This window comes from Aquarana catesbeiana, linkage group LG11 (assembly GCF_042186555.1).
Source record: "Aquarana catesbeiana isolate 2022-GZ linkage group LG11, ASM4218655v1, whole genome shotgun sequence".
NCBI classification, from domain to species: Eukaryota; Metazoa; Chordata; class Amphibia; order Anura; family Ranidae; genus Aquarana; species Aquarana catesbeiana.
The window spans coordinates 47,854,553-47,881,098 of record NC_133334.1 but is presented as its reverse complement, the minus strand read 5'-3'; the positions used below and the strand labels follow the sequence as shown (position 1 = coordinate 47,881,098).

General features: G+C 44.8%; 1 protein-coding gene across 3 annotated transcripts in view; it reads right to left on the bottom strand.

The window, feature by feature from the left end:
* MAPK8IP1 (mitogen-activated protein kinase 8 interacting protein 1) overlaps positions 1-26,546 on the bottom strand; it is a 156,983-nt gene that overhangs the window by 43,081 nt on the left and 87,356 nt on the right. For all 3 annotated transcript variants that reach the window (XM_073604261.1, XM_073604262.1, XM_073604263.1), the window contains exons 3-4: positions 22,886-23,110; positions 5,200-5,281 (exon numbers count right to left, since the gene is read on the bottom strand). In XM_073604261.1, the coding sequence (XP_073460362.1) occupies positions 5,200-5,281; positions 22,886-23,110 (307 nt within the window). The remainder of the gene's footprint in view (positions 1-5,199; positions 5,282-22,885; positions 23,111-26,546) is intronic.

Genomic DNA, 26,546 nt, shown 5'->3' with positions numbered 1-26,546 from the left:
CTAGTGGCTAATCTACACATTTCTATATTATTATACAGGATGTGTAAAGCACCAACAGATATTTTGTACAATGATAGAATATGGAACAGCAAGCATGTCACATCTAAAATTCAATCAAAGAGGAATTTCATGTATGGATATTTTTCATATAGTTAGAATGGTCCAGCTTGAACCAATGTAACCATGTACTGTATATACCATACCTGTAGGATCCCTCTCGAAGCTGGAATCACTGTATTAGACAGAGCTACCGCAGTGATCTCCACTTGCTTCCCTGGGTGGAGCGGCGGCCCTTCTGCATTGTAAACACAGGAGGTTGGCTGCTAGGTGCAAGCGCCATTTAGAGAATGCTTTGTATTTTCTCAATGAATGCAGAGCAAGGAGGAGAATGTGAAGTCAGCGCCCCATCTCTCCACCTCCTCCAATTAGAGAAGAATTCAAAGCGATCTCAGAATGACGCCCATGCCAAGTGACCAGGGCTGGACTGGGACAAAAATGTGGCCATGGACTTCATCCAGATCGGCCAAGGGCACAGCACATCAGGGTACAGCACATCAGGGCACAGCACATCAGGGCACAGCACATCAGGGTACAGAGCCCAGCACATCAGGGCACAAGGCACATCAGGGCACAGCACATCAGGGCACAACACATCAGGGTACAGGGCACAGCACATCAGGGTATAGCACATCAGGACACAACACATCAGGGTACAGGACATCAGGGCACAACACATCAGGGTACAGAGCCCAGCACATCAGGGCACAAGGCACATCAGGGCACAGGGCACAGCACATCAGGGCACAACACATCAGGGTACAGGGCACAGCACATCAGGGTATAGCACATCAGGATACAGCACATCAGGGTACAGGACATCAGGGCACAACACATCAGGGTACAGGGCACATCACATCAGGGTATAGCACGTCAGGGTACAGGACATCAGAGCACAACACATCAGGGTACAGGGCACATCACATCAGGGTATAGCACATCAGGACATAGCACATCAGGGTACAGCACATCAGGGCACAACACATCAGGGTACAGCACATCAGGGCACGTAAGGGCACAGTACATCAGGGTACAGGACACAGCACATCAGGGTACAGGGCACAGTACATCAGGGTACAGGACACAGCACATCAGGGTACAGGGCACAGCACATCAGGACACAGCACATCAGGGTACAGCACATCAGGGTACAGCACATCAGGGTACAGAGCCCAGCACATCAGCGTACAGGGCACATCAGGGCACAACACATCAGGGTTCAGCACATCAGGGCACGGTACAACAGGGTACAGGGCACAGCACATCAGGGTACAGGGCACAGCACATCAGGGTACAGAGCACAGCACATCAGGGTACAGGGCACAGCACATCAGGGTACAGGGCACAGCACATCAGGGTATAGCACATCAGGACATAGCACATCAGGGTACAGGACATCAGGGCACAGGTCACAGTACTTTAGGGCACAGCACTTCAGTGCACATGACATTGAGGCACAGGACATTGGGGCACAGCACATCAGGGCACGGGGCACATCAGGGCATAGGACATCGGGGCACAACACATCAGGGCACGGGGCACATAGCACATCAGGGCATGGGGCACATCCGGGCACATCGGGGCACATCAGGGCACATCAGGGCGCATAGCACATCAGGACACATCGGGGGGACATCAGGGCACGGGGCACATAGCACATTAGGGCACATTGGGGCACATCAGGGCACAGGGCACATCAGGACATGGGGCACATGGCACATCAGGGCACATGGCACATCAGGGCACATAGAACATCAGGGCACATAGCACATCAGGGTATATAGCACATCAGGGTATATAGCACATCAGGGCATATAGCACATCAGGGCACAGGGCACATCAGGGCATATTGCACATCAGGGCACATGGCACATCAGGGCACGGGGCACATGAGGGCACATAGCACATGAGGACATATGGCACATCAGCGCACTTGGCAAATCAGGGCACATCAGGGTATATAGCACATCAGGGCACATAGCACATCAGGGCATATGGCACATCAGGGCATATGGCACATCAGGGCACATAGGGGCACATAGCAGATTAGGGTATATGGCACATCAGGGCACGGGGCACATCAGGGCACATCGGGGCACATAGCACATCAGGGCACATCAGGGCACATAGAACATCAGGGCACATAGCACATCAGGGAACGGGGCACATCAGGGTATATAGCACATCAGGGCACACAGCACATCAGGGCACACAGCACATCAGGGCACATAGCACATCAGGGCATATAGCACATCAGGGCACATAGCACATCAGGCACATAGCACATCAGGGCATATGTCACATCAGCGCATGGGGCACATCAGGGCACATAGCACATCAGGGCACATCAGGGTATATAGCACATCAGGGCACATAGCACATCAGGGCACATAGCACATCGGGGCACATAGCACATCAGGACACATCAGGGCACGGGGCACTTCGGGGCACATAGCACATCAGGGCACATCAGGGTATATAGCACATCAGGGCACATAGCACATCAGGGCACATCAGGGCACATAGCATATCAGGGCACATAGCACATCATGGCATATGGCACATCAGGGCATATGGCACATCACGGCAAATAGCACATCGGGGCACATAGCACATCAGGGTATATAGCACATCGGGGCATATAGCACATCAGGGTATATAGCACATCAGGGCACTGGGCACATGGCACATAGCACATCAGGGCACATAGCACATCAGGGCACATAGCACATCAGGGCACATAGCACATCGGGGCACATAGCACATCGGGGCACATGGCACATCGGGGCACATGGCACATCGGGGCACATGGCACATCGGCCACGGGGCACATCGGCCACGGGGCACATCAGGGCACATAGCATATCGGGGCACATCAGGGCACATTTATGGGGCACATCATCAGGGCACATGGCACATTATGGGATTGTTTACTAGCCTGGCCAGCATGCAGGAAGTGCCTGTCTGTAGTAAGTTCTCCTCATGTCACGCAGCGCTGCTCGCTCCCCGGCGGCCCCTACTCTATTCTCGTCTATCCCAGATGATGTCACAAGCCAATGGGGATAGACGAGAAGAGAGGAGGGGCCGCCGGGGAGCGAGCAGCGCTGCGTGACATGAGAGAGAACTTACTACAGACAGACGCTTCCTGCGCTACTCTGCATACCGGCTAAATCTCGATCTACCTGTCAGGCACCAGCTGTCGGCGATTGACGGGTGGATCGCCCCGGACCTCCGAGGCAATAGGAGGCCACTAAAACCGGCCCATTGAGCCATCGGCCCACCGGGAAACTCCCGGTAGTCCCGATGGCCAGTCCATCCCTGCAAGTGACTGACCTCCTGTGTTCAGAATGCAGCAGGGCAGCTGCTTGGCACAGGACCTAGAAGCAAGTGGAGATCACTGGAGTAGCGATGTCTATACAGTGATTCCCAGCCTTCTAGAAGGATCCCACAGGTAGGGTAATATGGACCAAGTTGGACCAATATAACTATGTAATACATAGTTACATAGTAGGTGAGGTTGAAAAAAGACACAAGTCCATCAAGTCCAACCTATGTGTGTGATTACATTGTATATCCCTGTATGTTGCGGCCGTTCAGGTGCTTATCTAATAGTTTCTTGAAACTATCGATGCTCCCCACTGAGACCACCGCCTGTGGAAGGGAATTCCACATCCTTGCCGCTCTTATGCCTCGTAGACACGATAGGATTTTCCGACAACAAAACCGTGGATTTTTTTTCCGACGGATGTTGACTCAAACTTGTCTTGCATACACACGGTCGCACAAATGTTGTGAGAAATTCCGAAGTTCAATAGCCAGTGCGGCTCTTCTGCTTGATTCCGAGCATGTGTGGACTTTTGTGCATCGGAATTGTGTACACACGCTCGGAATTTCCGACAACAAGACTTGCTCTCAAACATTTGTTGGCGGAAATTCCGACAACAAATGTTCTATGGAGCACACACACACGGTCGGACTTTCCGACAATAAGCTCACATCCAACATTTGTTGTTGGAAAATCCTATCGTATGTATGGGGCATTACAGTGAAGAACCCTCTACGTAGTTTAGGGTTAAACCTCTTTTCTTCTAATTTTAATGAGTGGCCACAAGTCTTATTAAACTCCCTTCCGCAAAAAATTTTTATCCCTATTGTGGGGTCACCAGTACGGTATTTGTAAATTGAAATTATATCCCCTCTCAAGCGTCTCTTCTCCAGAGAGAATAAGTTCAGTGCTCACAACCTTTCCTCATAACTAAGATCCTCCAGACCCTTTATTAGTTTTGTTGCCCTTCTTTGTACTCGCTCCATTTCCAGTACATCCTTCCTGAGGACTGGTGCCCAGAACTGGACAGCATACTCCAGGTGCGGCCGGACCAGAGTCTTGTAGAGCCATACTTTAAATTATTTGAATCTCAACTCCTGCTGATTTTTCTAATAAATACCCCCAGCCAGTGTTAAAAAAAGCACTAGCTGCAAAATACTTACCTACAGTCTGCAGACAGCATTCCCAGAGATGTCACAAATAATCTCTGTAACGTGTACAATTTACAGTCCTCTCCGCACCTCCCAAGACCTTCTGCTCTCTAGCCCCCTTGTCTCCTCCTTCCATGCTTTTCTCCAGGACTTCTCCAGAGCTGCTCCCATCCCCTGGAACTCCTTACCCCAATATGTCTGGCTATCTCCTACTTTGTCCACTTTCCCTGAAAACTCATCTCTTCAGGAAAGCCTATTCTGCCTGCAGCTAATAACTGAATGTTCTATTTCTCCCATCAGTTCATCCCTCACAGTTATTACCTTTTTGTTCCACCAGCCCCTCCCTATTAGATTGTAAGCTCCCACAAGCCAGGCCCTCCTAACCCTCTGGTATTAAATTGTATTGTTGTTGTATTGTCTCCCTTTATATTGTAAAGCGCTGTGCAAACTGTTGATGCTATATAAATCCTGTATTATAATAATGATCTAAAGGTCATAATGCTTTATTTTCCTGATTGAGGTATTTTAGAAAAATAACGCATTATGGCCACTAGATGGAGCTGACATAGGAAATAAACCTATTAGAAACAATACGGGGGTTATTCATGACATTAGAATGAATACTATGGCATTGGTACATCAAAAGATGAAGATAAAAGTACTTACCTGTCTTAAGTGGAGAGGAGGAGCGAGACACCCTCTCCTGCCAGCTGTATTTTTTCGCCAGAGAGTTGTTATTCAAAGTGTCCTGTAAGATCAATCAAATGGGATGATGTCATTACTCAGCTGCCTTTTAGTGTAAGAACCACAAGCCAATCTAGGAGTCAAATATCTGTAATCAATACATCCAGTCACACCAGATTGCTGAAATTAGATCATGTAAACTTTATATGAATGCACTGTCATAAAATGTATTTATTACTGGCATTGATATAACGCCGTCAATGTACATTACATACTACTTTCTGTTGCAATTATTAATGTTATGTCTCTATAGTGTCACTGTCTATTGTCCGGGGAGTCCAAACATTTTATCTACTGTTGGGTCTGCCATCTTGTATGCGCTCTGTAGATGATCATACTTGGGCCAAATTTAGACAGAAGCCAATTAACTGACCAGCATACCTGAGCAAGCATAGGGAAAGCATGCAAACTCCCTACAGATAGTGTCCCGGCCTGGACTTGAACCAAGGACCCCAGTGCTGCTACTGCACCTTCACATAAGTCCCTGCCCCCAAGCAGCTTTTATTTATTTTATTTTCATTACAGGTACTTATATAGTGCCATCAATTTACACATCGCTTTACATATGTATATTGCACATTCACATCAATCCCTGCCTTCAAGAAGCTTGCAATCTATGGTCCCTAACTCACATTGATACATACACATACTACGGCCAATTTAGACAGGAGCCAATTAAAGTGGTTGTAAATCCATTACAGACCACTTTAACCTACAGGTAAGCCTAGATTAAGGCTTACCTGTAGGTGCAAGAAATATCTCCCAAACCTAAAAGGTTTAGGAGATATTTGCAGAAATAGCGGCACCAATATCTATGGCGCATGCGCCGTAGACATCAGGTGCAGGTGCACTGAGCGTGCCATTTCTAACGGCGATCATGCCATTAGTGGCGGAACCAGCGCGCATGCGCAGGAGTGACGTCATATATATATGTGTGTGTGTGTGTGTATATATATATATATATATATATATATATATATATATATATATATATATATATTTTTTTTTTTTTTTTAATTCATACCCCTTGACATTTTCCACATTTTGTAATTTATTGGGATTTGTATTTTAAATGTATTTTATTGAGATTTTATGTGATAGACCAACTAGGGCTGGGGAAAAAATATCGATTTAAATCTTGAATCGAGTTGAGAGGTCAAATCGATTCAAAATTCAAACAAAACGATTTTTTTAGATTTTTTTTTTTTCACCGCGCCGGTCCTTAGGCGCTGTGGGCATGAGTTTTTAGGCGAGGCCGCGGCTTCGGCCGGACGCCGCGGACTAGGCCGAAGCCACGGCCTCGCCTAAAAACTCATGCCCGCAGCGCCTCAGGACCGGCGCAGTTTCCAAAGAAAAAAAAAAACTCGATTCGAATCGGGAATCAAGTTTTTTTTTAAGAGACTCGAAGATTTTTTTTTTAAGAAAATCTCCCAGCCCTAAGACCAACACAAAGTGGCACATAATTGTGAAGTGGAAGATAAATGTTGAATGGTTTTCAATTTTTTTTTTATAAATATGTGAAAAGTGTGGTGTACATTTGTATTCAGCCCCCCCATAGTCAATACTTTGTAGAACCGCCTTTCACTGCAATTACAGCTGCAAGTCTTTTTGGGGATGTCTCTACCAGCTTTGCACATCTAGAGAGGGATATTTGTCCCATTTTTTGCAAAATAGCCTCAACATGATCCTGCCACCACCATGTTTCACGGTGGGGATGGTGTGTTCAGGGTGATGTGCAGTGTTAGTTTTCCACCACACAAAACGTTTTGCTTTTAGGCCAAAAAGTTCAGTTTTGGTCTCATCTGACCAGAGCACCTTCTTCTACATGTTTTCTGTGTCCCCCACATGGCTTCTCACAAACTACAAATAGGATGTCTCATGGCTTTCTTTCAACAATGTCTTTCTTCTTGCCACTCTTCTATAAAGGCCAGATTTGTGGAGAGCACGACTAATGCCGCGTACACACGGTCGGACTTTCCGGCATACTTGGTCCGGCGGACCAGAGTGTGCCGGACAATCCGCCCGTGTGTGGGCGGCGGCGGACTTTTCCGGCGGACTTCTTCCCAAAAGCCCGCCGGACCTAGATTTTAAACATGTTTGAAATCTTTCCGTCGGACTCAGTTTCGGGCGGAAAGTCCGCTCGTGTGTGTGCTGGTCCGACGGAAAGCCCGCTCGTGTGTAGGCTGGTCCGACGGACCAAATACGACACGAGGGGATGGTATTGCATCTCGCGCTCGCTGCAATAGGAAAAACAAATCTTCCTATTGCGGCGAGCGCGGGGCATACCAGGCCCTTAGGTCTGGTATGGATTATAAAGGGGAACCCCGCTACGCCGAAAAAACGGCGTGGGGTCCCCCTAAAATCCATACCAGACCCCGATCCGAGCACGCAGCCTGGCCGGTCAGGAAAGGGGGTGGGGACGAGCGAGCGCCCCCCCCCCTCCTGAACCGTACCAGGCCGCATGCCCTCAACATGGGGGGTGGGTGCTTTGGGGGAGGGGGGCGCCCTGCGCCCCCCCCCCCCCCAAAGCACCTTGTCCCCATGTTGATGAGGACAAGGGCCTCTTCCCGACAACCCTGGCCGTTGGTTGTCGGGGTCTGCGGGCGGGGGCTTATCGGAATCTGGGAGCCCCCTTTAATAAGGGGGCCCCCAGATCCCGGCCCCCCACCCTATGTAAATGAGTATGGGGTACATGGTACCCCTACCCATTTACCTAGGAAAAAAGTGTAAGTAATAAAACACACTACACAGGTTTTTAAAATATTTTATTAAACAGCTCCGGGGGGGGATCTTCCTCCGGCTTCGGGGGTCTTCTTCCGGCTTCGGGGGTCCCTCCGCTTCATCTTCTCCCGGCGTCCGGTTGGTTCTTCTCCGCTCTCCGGCCTCTTCTCCCGGTGTCGCAGGTCTTCGGCCGGCCCCTCCGCTCTCTTCATGTAGCTCTATTGCGAGCGGAGGTCCGGACTTCTGGGCTTCTTGGCTTCTTGGCTTCTTGGCTTCTCTTCTCTTCTCTTCCCCCAGATGTTGACACGACGCTCTCTCCGGCTGGACTGGTCTCTGAGGGCTGCGTTGTGACTTATATAGGCGGAGACCCCGCCCCCATATGATGTCACAGTCCCTGGGCATGCTGGGACTGTGACGTTTTAGGGGGCGTGGTCGACCACGCCCCCCGACCACGCCCCCTAAAACGTCACAGTCCCAGCATGCCCAGGGACTGTGACATCATATGGGGGCGGGGTCTCCGCCTATATAAGTCACAACGCAGCCCTCAGAGACCAGTCCAGCCGGAGAGAGCGTCGTGTCAACATCTGGGGGAAGAGAAGAGAAGAGAAGCCAAGAAGCCAAGAAGCCAAGAAGCCCAGAAGTCCGGACCTCCGCTCGCAATAGAGCTACATGAAGAGAGCGGAGGGGCCGGCCGAAGACCTGCGACACCGGGAGAAGAGGCCGGAGAGCGGAGAAGAACCAACCGGACGCCGGGAGAAGATGAAGCGGAGGGACCCCCGAAGCCGGAAGAAGACCCCCGAAGCCGGAGGAAGATCCCCCCCCGGAGCTGTTTAATAAAATATTTTAAAAACCTGTGTAGTGTGTTTTATTACTTACACTTTTTTCCTAGGTAAATGGGTAGGGGTACCATGTACCCCATACTCATTTACATAGGGTGGGGGGCCGGGATCTGGGGGCCCCCTTATTAAAGGGGGCTCCCAGATTCCGATAAGCCCCCGCCCGCAGACCCCGACAACCAACGGCCAGGGTTGTCGGGAAGAGGCCCTTGTCCTCATCAACATGGGGACAAGGTGCTTTGGGGGGGGGGGGGCGCAGGGCGCCCCCCTCCCCCAAAGCACCCACCCCCCATGTTGAGGGCATGCGGCCTGGTACGGTTCAGGAGGGGGGGGGGCGCTCGCTCGTCCCCACCCCCTTTCCTGACCGGCCAGGCTGCGTGCTCGGATCGGGGTCTGGTATGGATCTTAGGGGGGACCCCACGCCGTTTTTTCGGCGTAGCGGGGTTCCCCTTTATAATCCATACCAGACCTAAGGGCCTGGTATGCCCCGCGACGGGGCTCGCAAGGTGTCAATCTAGCCGATAAAAGCGGCAAGATTGACATCCTTTTCTAGTCCCGTCGCACCCGAGTCACGTTCAAAATGAACGGACTTGTCCGTGTGTGGGCAAGTCCGTTCATTCTGAAAGTCCGCCGGAACTCCGGCGAAAGTCCGTCGGAAAGACGGGCGGACTTAGCCCGCCGGAAAATCCCGGCGTGTGTGGGCAAGTCCGTTCGTTTTAAAGTCCGGCGCACCTGGCGGACAAAGTCCGTCGGAAAGTGTGCCGGACCAAGTAGGATAGAAAGTCCGCTCGTGTGTACGCGGCATAACAGTTGTCCTGTGGACAGATTCTCCCACCTGAGCTGTGGATCTCTGCAGCTCCTCCAGAGTTACCATGGACCTCTTGGCTGCTTCTCTGATTAATGTTCTCCTTGCCCGGCCTGTCAGTTTAGGTGGACGGCCATGTCTTGGTAGGTTTTCAGTTGTGCCATACTCTTTCCATTTTCTGATGATGAATTGAACAGAGCTCCGTGAGATCTTCAAAGCTTGGGATATTTTTTTATAACCTAACCCTGCTTTATACTTCTCCACAACTTTATCCCTGACCTGTCTGGTGTGTTCCTTGGCCTACATGATGCTGTTTGTACACTAAGGTTCTCTAACAAACCTCTGAGGGCTTCACAGAACAGCTGTATTTATACGGAGATTAAATTACACACAGGTGGACTCTATTTACTAATTAGCTGACTTCTGAAGGCAATTTATTCCACTAGATTTTAGTTAGGGGGTATCAGAGTAAAGGGGGCTGAATACAAATGCACGCCACACTTTTCAGATTTTTATTTGTAAAAAAATGTTGGAAACATCATTTTCCTTTCACTTCACAATTATGTGCTACTTTGTGTTGGTCTATTACATAAAATCCCAATAAAATACATTTACGTTTTTGGTTGTAACATGACAAAATGTGGAAAATTTCAAGGGGTATGAATACTTTTTCAAGGCACTGTATATATGTAATATGTGTGTGTTTACTATGATTATCAGCTCCATCTAGTGGCCATAACCCTGTATTTTCCTGATTACAGTATTTCAGGAAAATAACGCATTACGGCCACTAGGTGGAGCCGGTGATCATAGGAAATACATGTATTAGGCACATCACAGGGATTATGGGAGGCATTTGCACAGTAAAAAAAAAATAGAATTTTTTTTTTCCATTTTGAAAAGAGTACGGGAGGTTTGTAACCACTGTGAGATTATTTTTGTCATCTGTGTCCCATTGGGGAGATTTCCCTTCACTTCCTGTCCAATAGCCAAAACAGGAAGTGAGAGAAAATCCTTGAAAATTAAGGGAATTCCTTGGGGACCCCCAGGTCACTAGAACCGGCGTTCCCATTGGACAATTTCCCCTCTGTTACGGTTCTGGGGACAACTCAAAGTTTGGGGACATAGGCAGCAATAAAAACTAGCAAGCATTCTAACCCCTCTCCACTCTATCCGAAACTAAAAGAAAAAAAGTTTTGCCTTTCGTTATATTTTAAAGCTGAATTCCAGCTAAAAATAAGATAAAAACAAATAGCTAATTAGGATTAAAAAAAAAACAACCAAACTACAAAACCATTCTTTGCTGCAAAACTGACTTTCAATGAAGATATTTCCCCCAAAGTACTTTTTTCGGCCACTAGATGTCCTCAGTCTGATGACCAGGATCATTTAATCAGCTTCCTCTGAGCCCAGGTTGTCCTGAACCTGCTGCCCACCTGTGACTGGACAGTGAAAGGAGAAGCAGCACAATGATGAGCTCATCTCTCCCCGCTGTTTTCTCCTATCAGAATGGTTCTTGTCTGCACATGAAATGATTTGCTTCTTGTGCTGTTTCCCCCTCTCACACTTCAGCTCTGTTGTACAGGGACTGCAAGAGGCTGATATCAGGTCAATATCAGGGACCAACACTGCTTGCATAAAACAATACATTTATGTTGTATTCATTAATATTGGACTGCATTCATTTGTAAACATGTGCAGAACGAAAAAATTAGTTTCGTTTTGGTGCGTTATTACATTTGTTTAGTTGAATTAGTTTAACTCATTTAATTTGTTTTCAGAATTATTTTAGTTTATTCGGTCGAATTCGGAGAATTAAAAAAATTTCTAATTCAAATTCCATTCGAAATCCATTTGAAATCGAATTTATTCTATTTGAAATTCAAATTTTGGAAGATGGTTATATTCTTTCTATTCCATTCTATTCCATTCTATTCTATTATTTTCTATTCCAGTCTTTTATATTCTATTCTTTTATTTTCTATTATCTTTTATTTAAATTTATTCTATTCAGAATTTGAATTCCGGAAGATGGTTATATTTTTATATTCTTTCTATTCTATAGTTTTTTTCTATTCTATTATTTTCTATTATTCCATTTTCAATTATATTCTCTTCTATTCTATTCAAATGTATTCTATTCGAAATTTGAATTCTGGAAGATGGTTATATTCTTTCTATTTTATTCTATTTTATTGTTTTTTTTCTATTTTATTCTATTTTTTTATTTTCTACTCTGTTCTTTTCTTTTCTATTTGAATTTATTCTATTTCAATTTCAGAAAGGTTTCATATTTTTTTTTAATTCTATTCTATTGTTTTTTTCTATTCTATTCTTTTTTTTCTATTTGAATTCAAATTTATTCTATTTGAAATTTGAATTTCAGAAGATGGTTATATTCTTTCTATTTTATTCTATGCTACTCTATTATTTTCTATGCTAACCCTTATTTTTTTTATTCTATCCCTTTATTTTCTATTCTATTTTTTTCATTCTTTTATTTTCTATTCTATTTCTATTCTTTTCTATTCTATTCCTTTATTTTCTATTGTATTTTTTTCTAATATTCCATTTTAAATTCTATTCTTTTCTATTCTGTTCAAATGTATTCTATTTTAAATTCGAATTCTGGAAGATGGTTATATTCTTTCTATTTTATTTTTTTTTATATTGTATTCTTTTATTTTCTACACTATTCTTTTCTTTTCTATTTTAATTAATTCTATTCCAATTTTGGAAGTTTATATTCTTTATATTTTATTCTATTGTATTGTTTTTTTTTCTATTCTATTCTTTTTTTCTATTTAAATTCAAATTTATTCTTTTTAAAATTTAAATTTCAGAAGATGGTTATATTCTTTCTATTTTATTCTATTCTTTGTTTTTCATTCTATACTATTCCTTTATGTTCTATTCTATTTTATTCTGTTCTTTTATTATCTATTCTATTTTGTTCTATTTTACTCTATTCTATCCTTTTTTTTCTATTCTAATCCTTCATTTTTATTCTATCCCTTTATTTTCTATTCTTTCCCATTTTTTTATTTTGTTTTCTAATATTTTCTATCCTATTCCTGTATTTTCTATTCTATTTTCTTCTTTTCTGAAATTTAAATTCGATTAGAAAACAATTTGAAAACTATTTAAAATTCGTCTGAAATTTTCGTTTTATTATTTCGGATTAGTCTACATTCATTACTATTGTAATTCAAAATTCAGAATAACGAACAATTGGTCCAAATTTAGATTCGGAACGAAACCAACCACACATGTCTATTTATTTGTGTCTCTTATATCTGCCAGAGACCGCATCCGGGTATGGAGGATCATGTGACCTTTCTCCTAGGATGCAACGCACGGGTCTGAGCGGCCAATCACCAGAGCCATACAGTGTCATGTGATAGAGGGCAGTCATTAACCCTATGTAGGCTCCAACACTGAGCTTACACAAGGATTGGATTCAGAGGTCTCACCAATGGAGCGGAGGGGGAAGACATCAGTGAGTGGGGTGGTGGTCCGTCTTCTAAGAGTCTCACTATGTCAAAATGATAGATTTCCTTTCCGCATCGAAAAACAATCATTATGTTCAGAGTCATTGGTTTCTAAAGGCTTTTATTGAAGGGCCCATTTCCTTCTTTATGGTGCATTAGCATGCATTGCATTGAGGCAGCCCATTCAAAATAACTGGACTGCCAACACCCCCTAAATACAGAACCCTTTTATTTTATCTAATGCATTACTATGTGTTGCAGCACATTATAATAAAGGTGCATTGTCTTTGAGTGTTGAGTGCAACACAGCAACACAAAGGGGTGGATTTTTTTTATTTAATCTTTTAAAACTGGATGCACATTTGTTCTGTGTGAATGGAGCAAAATCGAATGCAATATATTCTCTGCAGATCGATTGTTATTCATTGGAGAGAAAAGAAAAAAAATAAATTAAAAAAAAAAAAAAAAATATATATATATATATATATATATATTTTTTTTTTTTTTCAATGAATAACAATCGATCTACAGAGAATATAGCCTGAGAACATTCGATTTTTGCTCCATTCACACAGAGCAAATTTGCATCCAGTTTTGATGGATGAGTGGCTATGGAAATGTTAATAATAATGCAGAGGGCAGAATGAAGATGGCAGATGTGATGGTCACTTTTCAAATGCACCAATGGGCTCATTTATACTTCCATGTCGTGGTAACATAACATGCGTGGCAGCGCAACACACTAAATAGCATTGCGGCACAAAAAAAAAGGGTCAGCTGCGATTTTCTGTATGTTAGGATATGTTGGCAGCCCATTTTTTTTCAATGGCCGCCTTAAGATGCGGCATAATGTGCGCTAACGCAACGCTAAGACAGAATTGGGCCCTTATATATATTTAGAGGTCACCTTTTGATTTTCATTAGTCAGTCTGCAAACACTTTCACGGGGAGATTGGCGGTGTGCGCAGTGCGCCCACACAGCGAGGCCATGACTGAGATCCTTTGTGTCACATCACATTATGGGGTGGGTGACGGATGGTGTCAGGCGGAGGAATCTCGGATGACTCAACACGGCCTGAGCTGTCATTTCCCCGGCCAATGTAACCATGGCGACCAACACTAATGGGGCAGAAGGAGCCGCGAGAGAGGGAGAGATGGACAACATGGCGGAAAAGGGAGAGAAATAGAGCGGGGCCGGGAGTCAGAGGTCAGGCGGGGGTCACTGGGAGACACGTCATCGGCCGGCTCTCATCCCATTACCAGCCCGACAGGATTACACCTTCGCTATTAGCCGAGATTACATGATGAGGAGGACAGCGCGCCTGTCACCGGATATTCTCATGTGTTGTGAGATGAAACCCCCGACCAGGAGAACGTCACCGCTAACACCGACCGTCCAATAGGAGCACCCGTCACTGCGCCACACACAGCTCAACTATACACACGCGTTTCACCCGCTAACACCAACCGTCCAATAGGAGGACCCGTCACTGCGCCACACACAGCTCAACTATACACACGCGTTTCACCCGCTAACACCAACCGTCCAATAGGAGGACCCGTCACTGCGCCACACACAGCTCAACTATACACACGCGTTTCACCCGCTAACACCAACCGTCCAATAGGAGGACCCGTCACTGTGCCACACTCAGTTCAACTGTAGACATGTATTTCACCCGCTAACACCGACCGTCCAATAGGAGGACCTGTCACTGCGCCACACTCAGCTCAACTATACACACGCGTTTCACCCGCTAACACCAACCGTCCAATAGGAGGACCCGTCACTGCACCACACTCAGCTCAACTGTACACATGTATTTCACCCGCTAACACCGACTGTCCTATAGAAGGACCCGTCACTGCGCCACACACACCAACTTTACACACACATTTCACCCGCTAACACCGACCGTCCAATAGGAGGACCTGTCACTGCGCCACACACAGCTCAACTATACACACGCATTTCACCCGCTAACACCGACCGTCCAATAGGAGGACCCGTCACTGCACCACACACAGCTCAACTATACACACGCATTTCACCCGCTAACACCGACTGTCCTATAGGAGGACCCGTCACTGCGCCACACACACCAACTTTACACACGCATTTCACCCGCTAACACCGACCGTCCAATAGGAGGACCTGTCACTGCGCCACACTCAGCTCAACTATACACACGTATTTCGCCCACTAACACCGACTGTCCAATAGGAGGACCCGTCACTGCGCCACACTCAGCTCAACTATACACACGCATTTCGCCCACTAACACCGACCGTCCAATAGGAGGACCCGTCACTGCGCCACACTCAGCTCAACTATACACACGCATTTCACCTGCTAACACCGACCGTCAAATAGGAGGACCCGTCACTGCGCCACACACACCAACTTTACACACGCATTTCACCCGCTAACACCGACCGTCCAATAGGAGGACCCATCACTGCGCCACACACAGCTCAACTATACACACGCATTTCACCCGCTAACACCGACTGTCCTATAGGAGGACCCGTCACTGCGCCACACACACCAACTTTACACACGCATTTCACCCGCTAACACCGACCGTCCAGTAGGAGGACCCATCACTGCGTCACACATCAACTCAACTATACGCACGCATTTCACCCGCTAACACCGACCATCCAATAGGAGGACCCGTCACTGCGCCACACTCAGCTCAACTATACACACGCATTTCACCCGCTAACACCGACTGTCCTATAGGAGGACCTGTCACTGCGCCACACACAGCTCAACTCTACACACGCATTTCACCCATTACCTGCCATCATATATTCTATACTAGAGGAACCCGCTAACACCAAACATCCTATAGGAGGACCCGTCACTGCACCACACAGCTCAACTATACACACGCATTTCACCCGCCAACACCAACTGTCCAATAGGAGGACCTGTCCCTGCGCCACACTCAACTCAACTTTACACACGTATTTCACCCGCTAACACCGACCGTCCAATAGGAGGACCTGTCACTGCGCCACACTCAACTATACACACCCATTTCACCCATTAACTGCCATCAAATATTCTATAGTAGAAGAACCCGCTAGCACCAACCGTCCTATAGGACAACCTGTCACACAGCTCAACTATAGCCACGCATTTCACCCATTACCTGCCATCATTAATTCTATACTAGAAGAACCCGCTAACACCAACTGTCCAATAGGAGGACCTGTCACTGTGCCACACACAGCTCAAAAATAAATAAAAAACCCCGGAGGTAATTAAATAGCACCAAAAGACAGCTCCCTCTGTCTCAAAAAAAATTATACAAATTCCATATGGGTGCAGTGTTGCATGACTGCGCAATTGTCATTCAAAGTGTGACAGCACTGAAAAAATGAACCCTACCAAATAATTCCATTTGTATCTGGTCATTCTACAGAGTTGTCGGTAGATCTAAGGCTCACCATACATGTTACAATCTGACCATACATTCTCTGTACAATCAACTTTATATTTACCAAAACAATGTAATAGTTACCATACATAGTTAATCTGGTTGAAAAAAAAAATCCATCCAGTTTAACCAACAAAGGAAAAAAAAAAGGTGGCAAACCTCCATGTACACAATCCTTCACCCACAGTTGATCCAAAGGAAGGTGAAAAACCCGAGCAAAGCATGATCCAAAGTCCATCCAGATCCCCGAGAGCCAATCGGATATTCCCTGGATCAAGTTTACCTCTAAATGTCAGTTCCCAGTTATATTATGTACATTTAGGCTCCTGGTGCCACTTTAATGCAGCTTTGGATGGGTGCGAGTTGGATGCGGCTTTGACCAATGATAATGGACCACTGTTGCACAACATGTATAACATTCAGGTGCGACATTCATGCGACTCTTGAGGGTTTACATTGCAGTCTGTAGCACTCAAGTCGCATGAAAGTTGTCCCAAAGTAGTGCAAGAACCTTTTTTAAAGTCGCTGCGACTTTAAGTCACATATATTTGTCATTTAAAAGCATGGGGTGCAACTTGTCATGTGATTTAGTCGCATGACGAGTCACACAAGTGTGAATGGAGCTTTAGGAAAGAAGCCAGGCTTTTTAAATAAAGCGATCTACTGATCTGGACAGAACCACCTCTAGGGGGAGTCTATTCCACATTTTCACAGCTCTTACTGTGAAGAAACCTTTCTGTATTTGGAGATTAAAACCTTCTTACCTAAACTATTAAATCCATTTGTATCCAATCAGGCAGGCCCTTGCACTACATACTTGCTGGTAGATCTGAAGGCGATTGTACAGTCAGATTGTAGTGTGAATGGTGAGCCTTGGGGCCTTTGTACAATCAGATTTCAAGGTGTATGGCTACCCTTTCATTTACCAACAACTACATAACGTGAGGGCCTACATTAACAGTCTGTGGAGTTTCAATGCAATCAGATATAGGCCTTTAGCCTACATAGCTGTTGGTAGACATACGGGTCACCTGGGGCTGGGGAAAAAAATCGATTGAAATCCTGAATCGAGTTGAGAGGTCAAATCGATTCAAAATTTAAGGAAATAGATTTTTTTAGATTTTTTTTTTCACCGCGCCGGTCCTGAGGAGCTGCGGGTAGGAGTTTTTAGGTGAGGCCGCGGCTTCGGCCTAGTCCGTGAGCCCTGGATGCCGTGGACTAGGCCGAAGCCGCGGCCTCGCCTAAAAACTCCTGCCTGCAGCTCCTCAGGACCCGTGCGGTGTCCAAAAAAAAAAAAAAAAAAATCATGAATCGAGTTTTTTTTTAAGAAAATCACAGATTTTTTTTTTTTTTTTTTAGAAAATCTCCCAGCCCTAGGGTCACCATAAACGTTACAGTGTGACTGTACAATCTCTGTGCAATCAGCTTTAGATTTACCAAAACTATGTAATATGAGCACCTACCTAATATAGCCAATCAATCTGTATCCAATCAGGCAGGCTCTTGTACTATACAGTTGTTGGTAGATCTAAAGGAGATTGCACAATCAGATTGTAATGTGTGTGGTGAACCTAAGTGAACTTTTACAATCATATTGCAAAGTGAATGGCCAGCATTGGATACCAAGAACCATGTAATGTGAGGGTTTATCTTAATTTGTTGAGTTTCAATCCAATCAGATAGGCCTTTGCCCTACATAGCCATTGATAGACTTAAGTGGGGATTTTAAAATCAGATTGCAAGGTGTATGTCCGAGATTTACCAACAACTATAGACTATGATGGTCTACCCTAACAATCTATTGACTTCTGATACAATCAGATTGGCCTTTGCCAGATCAATGCCGCATACAGATGATCGGAATTTCCGACAACCAAACCGTGGATTTTTTTCTGACGGATGTTGGCTCAAACTTGCCTTGCATACACACGGTCACACAAATCTTGTCGGAAATTCCGATCGCCAAGAACGCGGTGACGTACAACACGTACGACGAGCCGAGAAAAATGAAGTTCAATAGCCAATGCGGCTCTTCTGCTTGATTCCGAGCATGTGTGGAATTTTGTGCGTCGGAATTGTGTACACATGATCAGAATTTCGGACAACGGATTTTGTTGTCGGAAAATTTGAGATCCAGCTCTCAAATTTTTGTTGTCGGAAATTCCAACAGAAAATGTCTGATGGAGCCTACACACGGTCGGAAAGCTCCCATCGAACATTTGTTTTGGAAATTCTGATCGTGTGTACGGGGCGATACAGTAGCTGTTGGTAGACTTAAAGGAGATATGATAACCAGATTGCAAAGTGTATGGCTAAGATTTACTAACAATCATGTAATGTGATGGTCTACCTCAACAATCCATTGACTTTTGACACAATCAGATTGGCTTAGTCCTATATACAGTTGCTCCTGGTAGACATAAATTACATTTTTTCCGTCAGATTGCAAGGTATGTGCCAGCTTTGGATACCGACAACCCTGCAATACAATGGTCTACATTCACAATCCATTGAGTTCCTATCCAATCAGATTGGCCTTTTCCCCACATAGCTGTTGGTAGCTCTAAGTGAGATTTTACAGTCAGATTGCAAGGTGTATGACCAGCTTTAGATACCAACAACCATGTAATATGACGGTCTATCTTAACAAGCCACTGATTTTCGATCCAATCAGATTGGCCTTTGCTCTACATAGCTGTTGGCTGAATTTCAATCCATCTATGGCCACCTTAAAGTGGTTGTAAACCTCAGAAATATGAACAAAGCATATCCCTCTATAGTGTGTGCTTGTCTCAACCCAGAGCACTAAGTGTCATTTCTGTCTGCTGCCTCCTTCCTCTATCAGCATGAATCACTTCTGACAAGTTTTCCTGACACCAAGAGAAAAATGGTGACAGGGGAGGGACCTCCAGCTGATTGACAGCCTCAGCTCTGTTCCTGTGTACTGTGTGAAGGGGGGATGTGTCTCTTCCCTCCAATCAGCTCCCAGAGTTCTCCTCACTGAGCTCTGCAGAGTGTAACTTCAGCTCTCCGCCCCCTGTTTTCTGACAGCTAAGACAAGCTTTTTTAAATTCTGTACTTTGAACGGATGTAGAGAAGAGAAGACTGTAGATAGACAGGTACAACTTATGTAGGAGGATTTGTTTCACCTGAGACCAGCCACTTCTCTGATATATGTAAGAGTTTACAATCACTTTAAGTGATTTTACAACCAGATTGTAAGGTGTATGGCCAGGATTTACCAATAACTATACACAGTGCATCCGGAAAGTATCCACAGCGCTTCCCTTTTTCCACATTTTGTTATGTTACAGCCTTCAGAATGGATTCAATTCATTATTTTCCTCAAAATTCTACAAACAATACCCCATAATGACAACGTGAAAGATATTTGTTTAAAATCTTTGAAAATTTATTAAAAATAAAAAACAAAAATAAATCCCATGTACATAATAAGTATTCACAGCCTTTGCTCAATACTTTGTTGAAGCTCCTTTGGCACCAATTACAGCCTCGAGTCTTTTTGAGTATGATGCTACAAGCTTGGCACACCTATTTTTGGGCAGTGTCTCCCATTCTTCTTTGCAGGACCTCTCAAGCTCCATCAGGTTGGATGGGGAGCGTCGGTGCACAGCCATTTTCAGACCTCTCCAGAGATGTTCTATCAGGTTCAAGTCTGGGCTCTGGCTGGGCCACTCAAGGACATTCACAGAGTTGTCCCGTAGCCACTCCTTTGTTATCTTGTCTGTGTGCTTAGGGTCGTTGTCCTGTTGGAAGATGAACCTTTGCCCCAGTCTGAGGTCCAGAGTGCTCTGGAGCAGGTTTTCATCAAGGATGTCTCTGTACATTGCTGCATTCATCTTTCCCTCGATCCTGAATAGTCTCCCAGTTCCTGCCGCTGAAAAACATCACAACATGATGCTGCCACCACCATGCTTCACTGTAGGGATGGTATTGGCCAGGTGATGAGTGGTGCCTGGTTTCCTACAGACAGGATGCTTGCCATTCAGGCCAAAGAGTTCAATCTTTGTTTCATCAGATCAGAGAATTTTGTTTCTTATGGTCTGAGAGTCCTTCAGGTTCCTTTTGGCAAACTCCAGGTGGGCTGTCATGTGCCTTTTACTGAGAAGTGGCTTCTGTCTGGCCACTCTACCATACAGGCCTGATTGGTGGAGTTCTGCAGAGATGGTTGTTCTTCTGGAAGGTTCTCCTCTCTCCACAGAGAAATGCTGGAGCTCTGTCAGAGCGACCATCGGGTTCTTGGTCACCTCCCTGACTAAGGCCCTTCTCCCCCGATTGCTCAATTTGGACGTGCGGCCCACTCTAGGAAGAGTCCTGGTGGTTCCAAACTTCTTCCATTTACAGATGATGGAGGCCACTGTGCTCATTGGGACCTTCAATTCTGCAGAAATGTTTCTGTACCCTTCCCCAGATCTGTGCCTCCATACAATCCTGTCTCGGAGGTCTACAGACAATTCCTTGGACTTCATGGCTTGGTTTGTGCTCTGACATGCACTGTTACCTGTGGGACCTTATATAGACAGGTGTATGCCTTTCCAAATCATGTCCAATCAACTGAATTTACCACAGGTGGACTCCAATCAAGTTGTAGAAACATCTCAAGGATGATCAGTGGAAACAGGAGGCACCTGAGCTCAGTGTTGAGTGTCATGGCAAAGGCTGTGAATACTTATGTACATGGGATTTTTTTTTTTTTTTTCGTTTTTTTTTAATTCTTAATAAATTTGCAAAGATTTCAAACAAACTTCTTCCACATTGTCATTATGGGGTTTTGTTTGTAGAATTTTGAGAAAAATAATGAATTTAATCCATTTTGGAATAAGGCTGTAACATAACAAAAAAGTGAAGTGCTGTGAATACTTTCCGCACGCACTGCAATACTCTGGTCTACCTTAACAATCTGTTGACTTTCCATCCAACCAGATTGGCCCTCGCTCTTCCTAGCTGTTGGTAGACTTAAGATGGATACACACTATACAATTTTCTGTAGATTTTTTCCTTCAGATTTACCAAAACCATAAAATATGAGTTCAAACCTTAAGAGTTTTAATTTGTATGCAATCAGGCAGGCCCTTGCACTACATAATTTTGATAAATCTAAAGGAAATCAGACAACAAAAGTTGTATAGTGTGTATGGGGTTTTAAGCCCTGTACACATGATATGAAAATCAGAAGAAAAATTCCATCCGGCGAACGATCTGCCGAATTTCAGATCGTTACCGTTAGTATGGTGCTTTCGACAGCCAATTCGTTTTTTTCATACAACAAAAGCTGGATGTGCAGACTATAAAATTTTTGTCGTACGTGAACTTCAACGTCCGATTTTAGTTTAATTAGTACGGTTTTCGTACGAAAAAAATTGTAAGAGCAAGACTACGCATGCTCAGAAAAGAAAGACAGCATACCAAACTAGTCAACACATAGGAGGATATTTACTAAAGGCAAATCCACTTTGCACTACAAGTGCAAACTACAAGTGCAAAGTTCAATTGAAATTGCACTGAAATTGCACTTGGAAGTGCAGTCGCTGTAGATCCGAGGGGGACATGCAAGGAAAATAAAAAACAGCATTTTAGCTTGCACATGATTGGATGATAAAATCAGCAGAGCTTCCCCTCATTTCAGATCTACCCCTCAGATCTACAGCGACTGCACTTTCAAGTGCACTTTCAGTGCAATTTCAAGTGCACTTTGCACTTGTAGTTTGCACTTGTAGTGCAAAGTGGATTTGCCTTTCGTAAATAACCCCCATGACGTCACTTCTGTCGTACGAGAATTTTCATATGATGAGAAACATCTTCACTTTCCATATAAGACTAGCATGCAACAAAAAACAGACGAACGGTCGTCCGAAAATCTGATCGTGTGTAAGGCGCTTAAAATGATATTTTACAATCAAAATGCAAGGAAAAGATTTCCCAACAACCACCGACCTTTATAATCTGTCGATCTCGGTTGTAATCAGGCCCTTGCCCCCCATAGTTGTCGGAAGACCTAAAGCAGATTGCATAACCAGATTGCAATGTCTATGGCCAGCTTTTATCTTCTAGACAATCACGTCCCTCAGTATTTCTGTATATCCAACCTGCATCCTCGTGTATCGATCGGATCTCTGAATCCGTATTAGAGGACACGTCATCCTATCAATTTAAATCGACCGTAATCGTCTGTAAATACTCGTCTTGTGACTGTATGTGGCCCTTGATGGAGCCACATCCTTCAATGTCACAGCAGCCAATAAATACATATATACAGGATGATTTTTCTGACCAATCACAGCTCACCTGTGTGCGTGGGGCCTGTGGGAAGAGGTTGAGGGTGGTAGGCCTCTTGGGTCGGTAGGTGTCCATGGATGGAGGCAGGAATGGTTTGGGGTCCACAGGGGGTCGCGTCTCCTCTTCGGAGATATGGCCGGCATCGATCAGGTCCAGCTGCAGCATCTCCGCCTGGATCCGACTGGCAGCTCCCCCCCCTCCCGAGGCAGGACCAGGCTCGGCACGCAGGCGGCTCTGGGGGATCAGGAGACAGAGTCATGGGACCAGCGAGGGGGGGGGGAGAGAGAGGGACACACAGTGACATCATCTGCTGGGAGGGGGAGCAGGGGTGGGTAACGTGACAGCCTGGGGGACACACAGAGGGACAATGGTTAAATGTCACCAAGGAGCACAGTGTGCCTGTAATAGGAAGGAACAGTTTGATGGAGCAGAGGAAGCACGAGCAACAGTGACGGATGAGCAACTGGTGGAGCATGAGAAGGAGGAGGACGGTGACACCGGATGACACCACGTTACAGGAGCGACACAAGCAGAATAGTAATTAGCAATACAGAGAGATGAGGACAGGGAGAGGAGCAGATGGACCACACCGGGGAGGAGGAGGAGGAGGAAGAGGAGGAGGAGGAGAGGGAGCGACACACAACCCACCACCTGCCATCTCAGCCAGGGACATGTGCTAGAAACTGAGACGTCAGGAAAACATGGCACAATCAGACATAACAAGCACAGTGTTTATATACACACCGCACAACTACAACTTCTCACTCCCAACTTTCACTAAAGCTCCAGACAGACAAAAAAAAATAAAAAAACTCCATTTACTCCAGATATTTATTTAATATAAATCATTAAAGTGACACTAAACTCTGGTTTCCAAAAAAAAAAAAATGTTTTAACCACTTCAGCCCCGGAAGGATTTACCCCACTTCCTGACCAGTCGCATTTTTTTTTTTCGTGACCCGACACTGCGTCACTTTTACTGAAAATTGTGCGGTCATGCGGCGCTGTACCCAAACAAAATTGACGTCCTTTTTTCCCCACAAATAGAGCTTTATTTTGGTGGTATTTGATCACCTCTTCGGTTTTTATTCTTTGCGCTATAAACAGATAAAGAGCGACAATTTTGGAAAAAAAAAAAAAAAACAACTTTCTGCTATAAAACAACATTAAAAGAAAAATTTAAAAAAATGTAAAAAAAAAACAAATTTATTTATCAGTTTAGGCCGATATGTATTCTGCTACATATTTTTAGTGAAAAAAAAACAAAAACGCAAAAAGCGTATATTGATAGGTTTGCGCAAAAGTTATCCCTTCTACAAAATAGGGGATAGATTTATGGTATTTTTATTATTTTTTTACTAGTAATGGTGGTGACCAGTGATTTTTAGCGGGACTGCGTCATTACGGTGGACAGATCGGACACCTAACTGACATTTTTTACACTTTTTTTGGGAACCAGTGACATTATTACAGTAATCCGTACTAAAAATATGCACTGTTATTGTACTAATGACACTGGCAGGGAAGGGGTTAACATCAGGGGTGATCAAGAGGTTAAATGTGTTCCCTGTTTGTGTGTTCTAACTGTATGGGGGGAAACACACAGATCCGTATTCCTGCATAGCAGAAAGACAGGATCTGTGTGATCTCCCCTGTCAGAACGGAGATTTGCCTTGATTACACAGACAGATCCCCGTTCTGTCACTGAGGGGAACGATCGCGGGTGACCAGCGGACATCGAGTCCACCGGACCGACTGATTGGCTCCTCCGCTGGCCAATGGGAGTGTGCGCGCCCACAAAAGCGAGTTCCCGAGCCGACGTACAGCTACGGCGATTTGCGGGAACGAGCCGACCTGCCGCAATATAATGATGGCGGCTGGTCGGCAAGAGGTTCGAGGCAAAACTTTTTTTTCCTTCATTTTGGATAGAGTAAGGGACAGTTATAATCCTTGTCAGTTTTTTTTTGCCATCTGTGTCCCCTTGGGGAGATTTCTCTTCACTTCCTTTCCCATAGCTAAACAGGAAGTAAGAGGAAATCCCTGCAAATTAAGGGAATTCTTTGGGGCACCAGAACTAATGTCCCCATTGGAAGATTTCCCCTCTATTACTTTTCTGGTGACAATTTGGGATTTTCTTTTATGTTCACTTTCAATGATAATGGTAAACAGAACAAATAGAGAGGGTGAATCTCCCTAATGGGGACACAGGCAGTAATAAAAACTGACAGGGGTCCTAATTCCTCTCCACTCTATCCAAAACTAAAAAAAACTGTTTTGCCTTTAGTTATACTTTAGCAGGGGGTCTAAAACTGGTGGCCCTCCAGCTGTTGTAGAACTACAAGTCTCATCATGCCTCTGCCTGAGGGAGTCATGCTTGTAACAGTCAGCCTTGCAATGCCTCATGGGTTTCACAACAGCCGGAGGACCACCAGTTTGAGTAATCTGCTTTAAAGTGACACTAAACTCTAGTTAATTCTATTTTAAAGGCAAAACTTCCTTCTCTTCATTTTGGTCAGAGTAAGGGAGGGTTATAACCCCTGTCAGTTTTTTTTTTTTTTTTTTTGCCATCTGTGTCTCATTGTGGAGATTTCCCTTCACTTCCTGTCCCATGGTCAAAACAGGAAGTGAGAGGAATTCTCTCCAAAGTGAAGAAATTCCTGGTTGTCACCAGAACTAGTGTCCTCATTAGAAGATTTCCCTGGGGGGTAGCGCTACACATGTAAATGCATTGGGGACACCCATAGCCAAAGCAAGAAGTGAGTGGAAATCCCTCCAGAGTAAGGGAATTCCTCGGGGGTCCCCCGGTCACCAGAACTAGTGTCCCCATTCAAAGATTTCCCCTCTATTACTTTTCTGGGGACAACCCAAAATTTGGGATTTTCTTTTACTTTCACTTTCAATGTTAATAGTAAACAGGACAAATAGAGAGGGGGGGGAATCTCCCTAACAGGAGCACAGACAGCAATAAAAACAGGGGGTCTAATCCATCTCCGCTCTATCCAAAACTCAAAATAAAAGGTTTCCACTATTGCGACCTGAAAGTCGCACGATTTTGCAGCGATTTTTTGCTGTGATTTTGCCACGATTTTTGCCGCAATTTTGATGCGATTTGAAGCAACACCTGTGTATTCTTGAGGTCTATGGACCTCAAGATGCATCAAAGTGGGACCAAAGTAGTGCAGGGACTACTTTGAAGTTGCTGCGACTTGAAGTCGCACAGATATGAACGGTACTCATTGGAAATCATGGGGTACGAATTGTAATGCGACTTTGCAGTCCCAAGTCGTATCACAAGTCACACTAGTGGAAACCCGGGCCTAAGGCTCCATTAACACTACTGAAATCCTGAAATTCCAGAATTGGCCTAATTTGATGAAGAAATTTGACTTTTTGCATTTTTTATTGGATTTGTTTTATAACAAAAACTAACAATTTTTTTCTTTTTTTCGAATTCATCGCTCTTTTTTTTGCGCATAAAAAAAAAAATCCGCAGAGGTGATTAAATACCACCAAAAGAAAGCTCTATTTGTGGGAAAAAAATGGCATACATTTTATTTGGGTACAGCGTCGCACAACCGCGCAATTGTCAGTTAAAGTAACGCAGTGCGTATCACAAAAAATGGCCTGGTCACGAAGGGGGATAAACCTTCCAGAGGTCAAGTGGTTAATG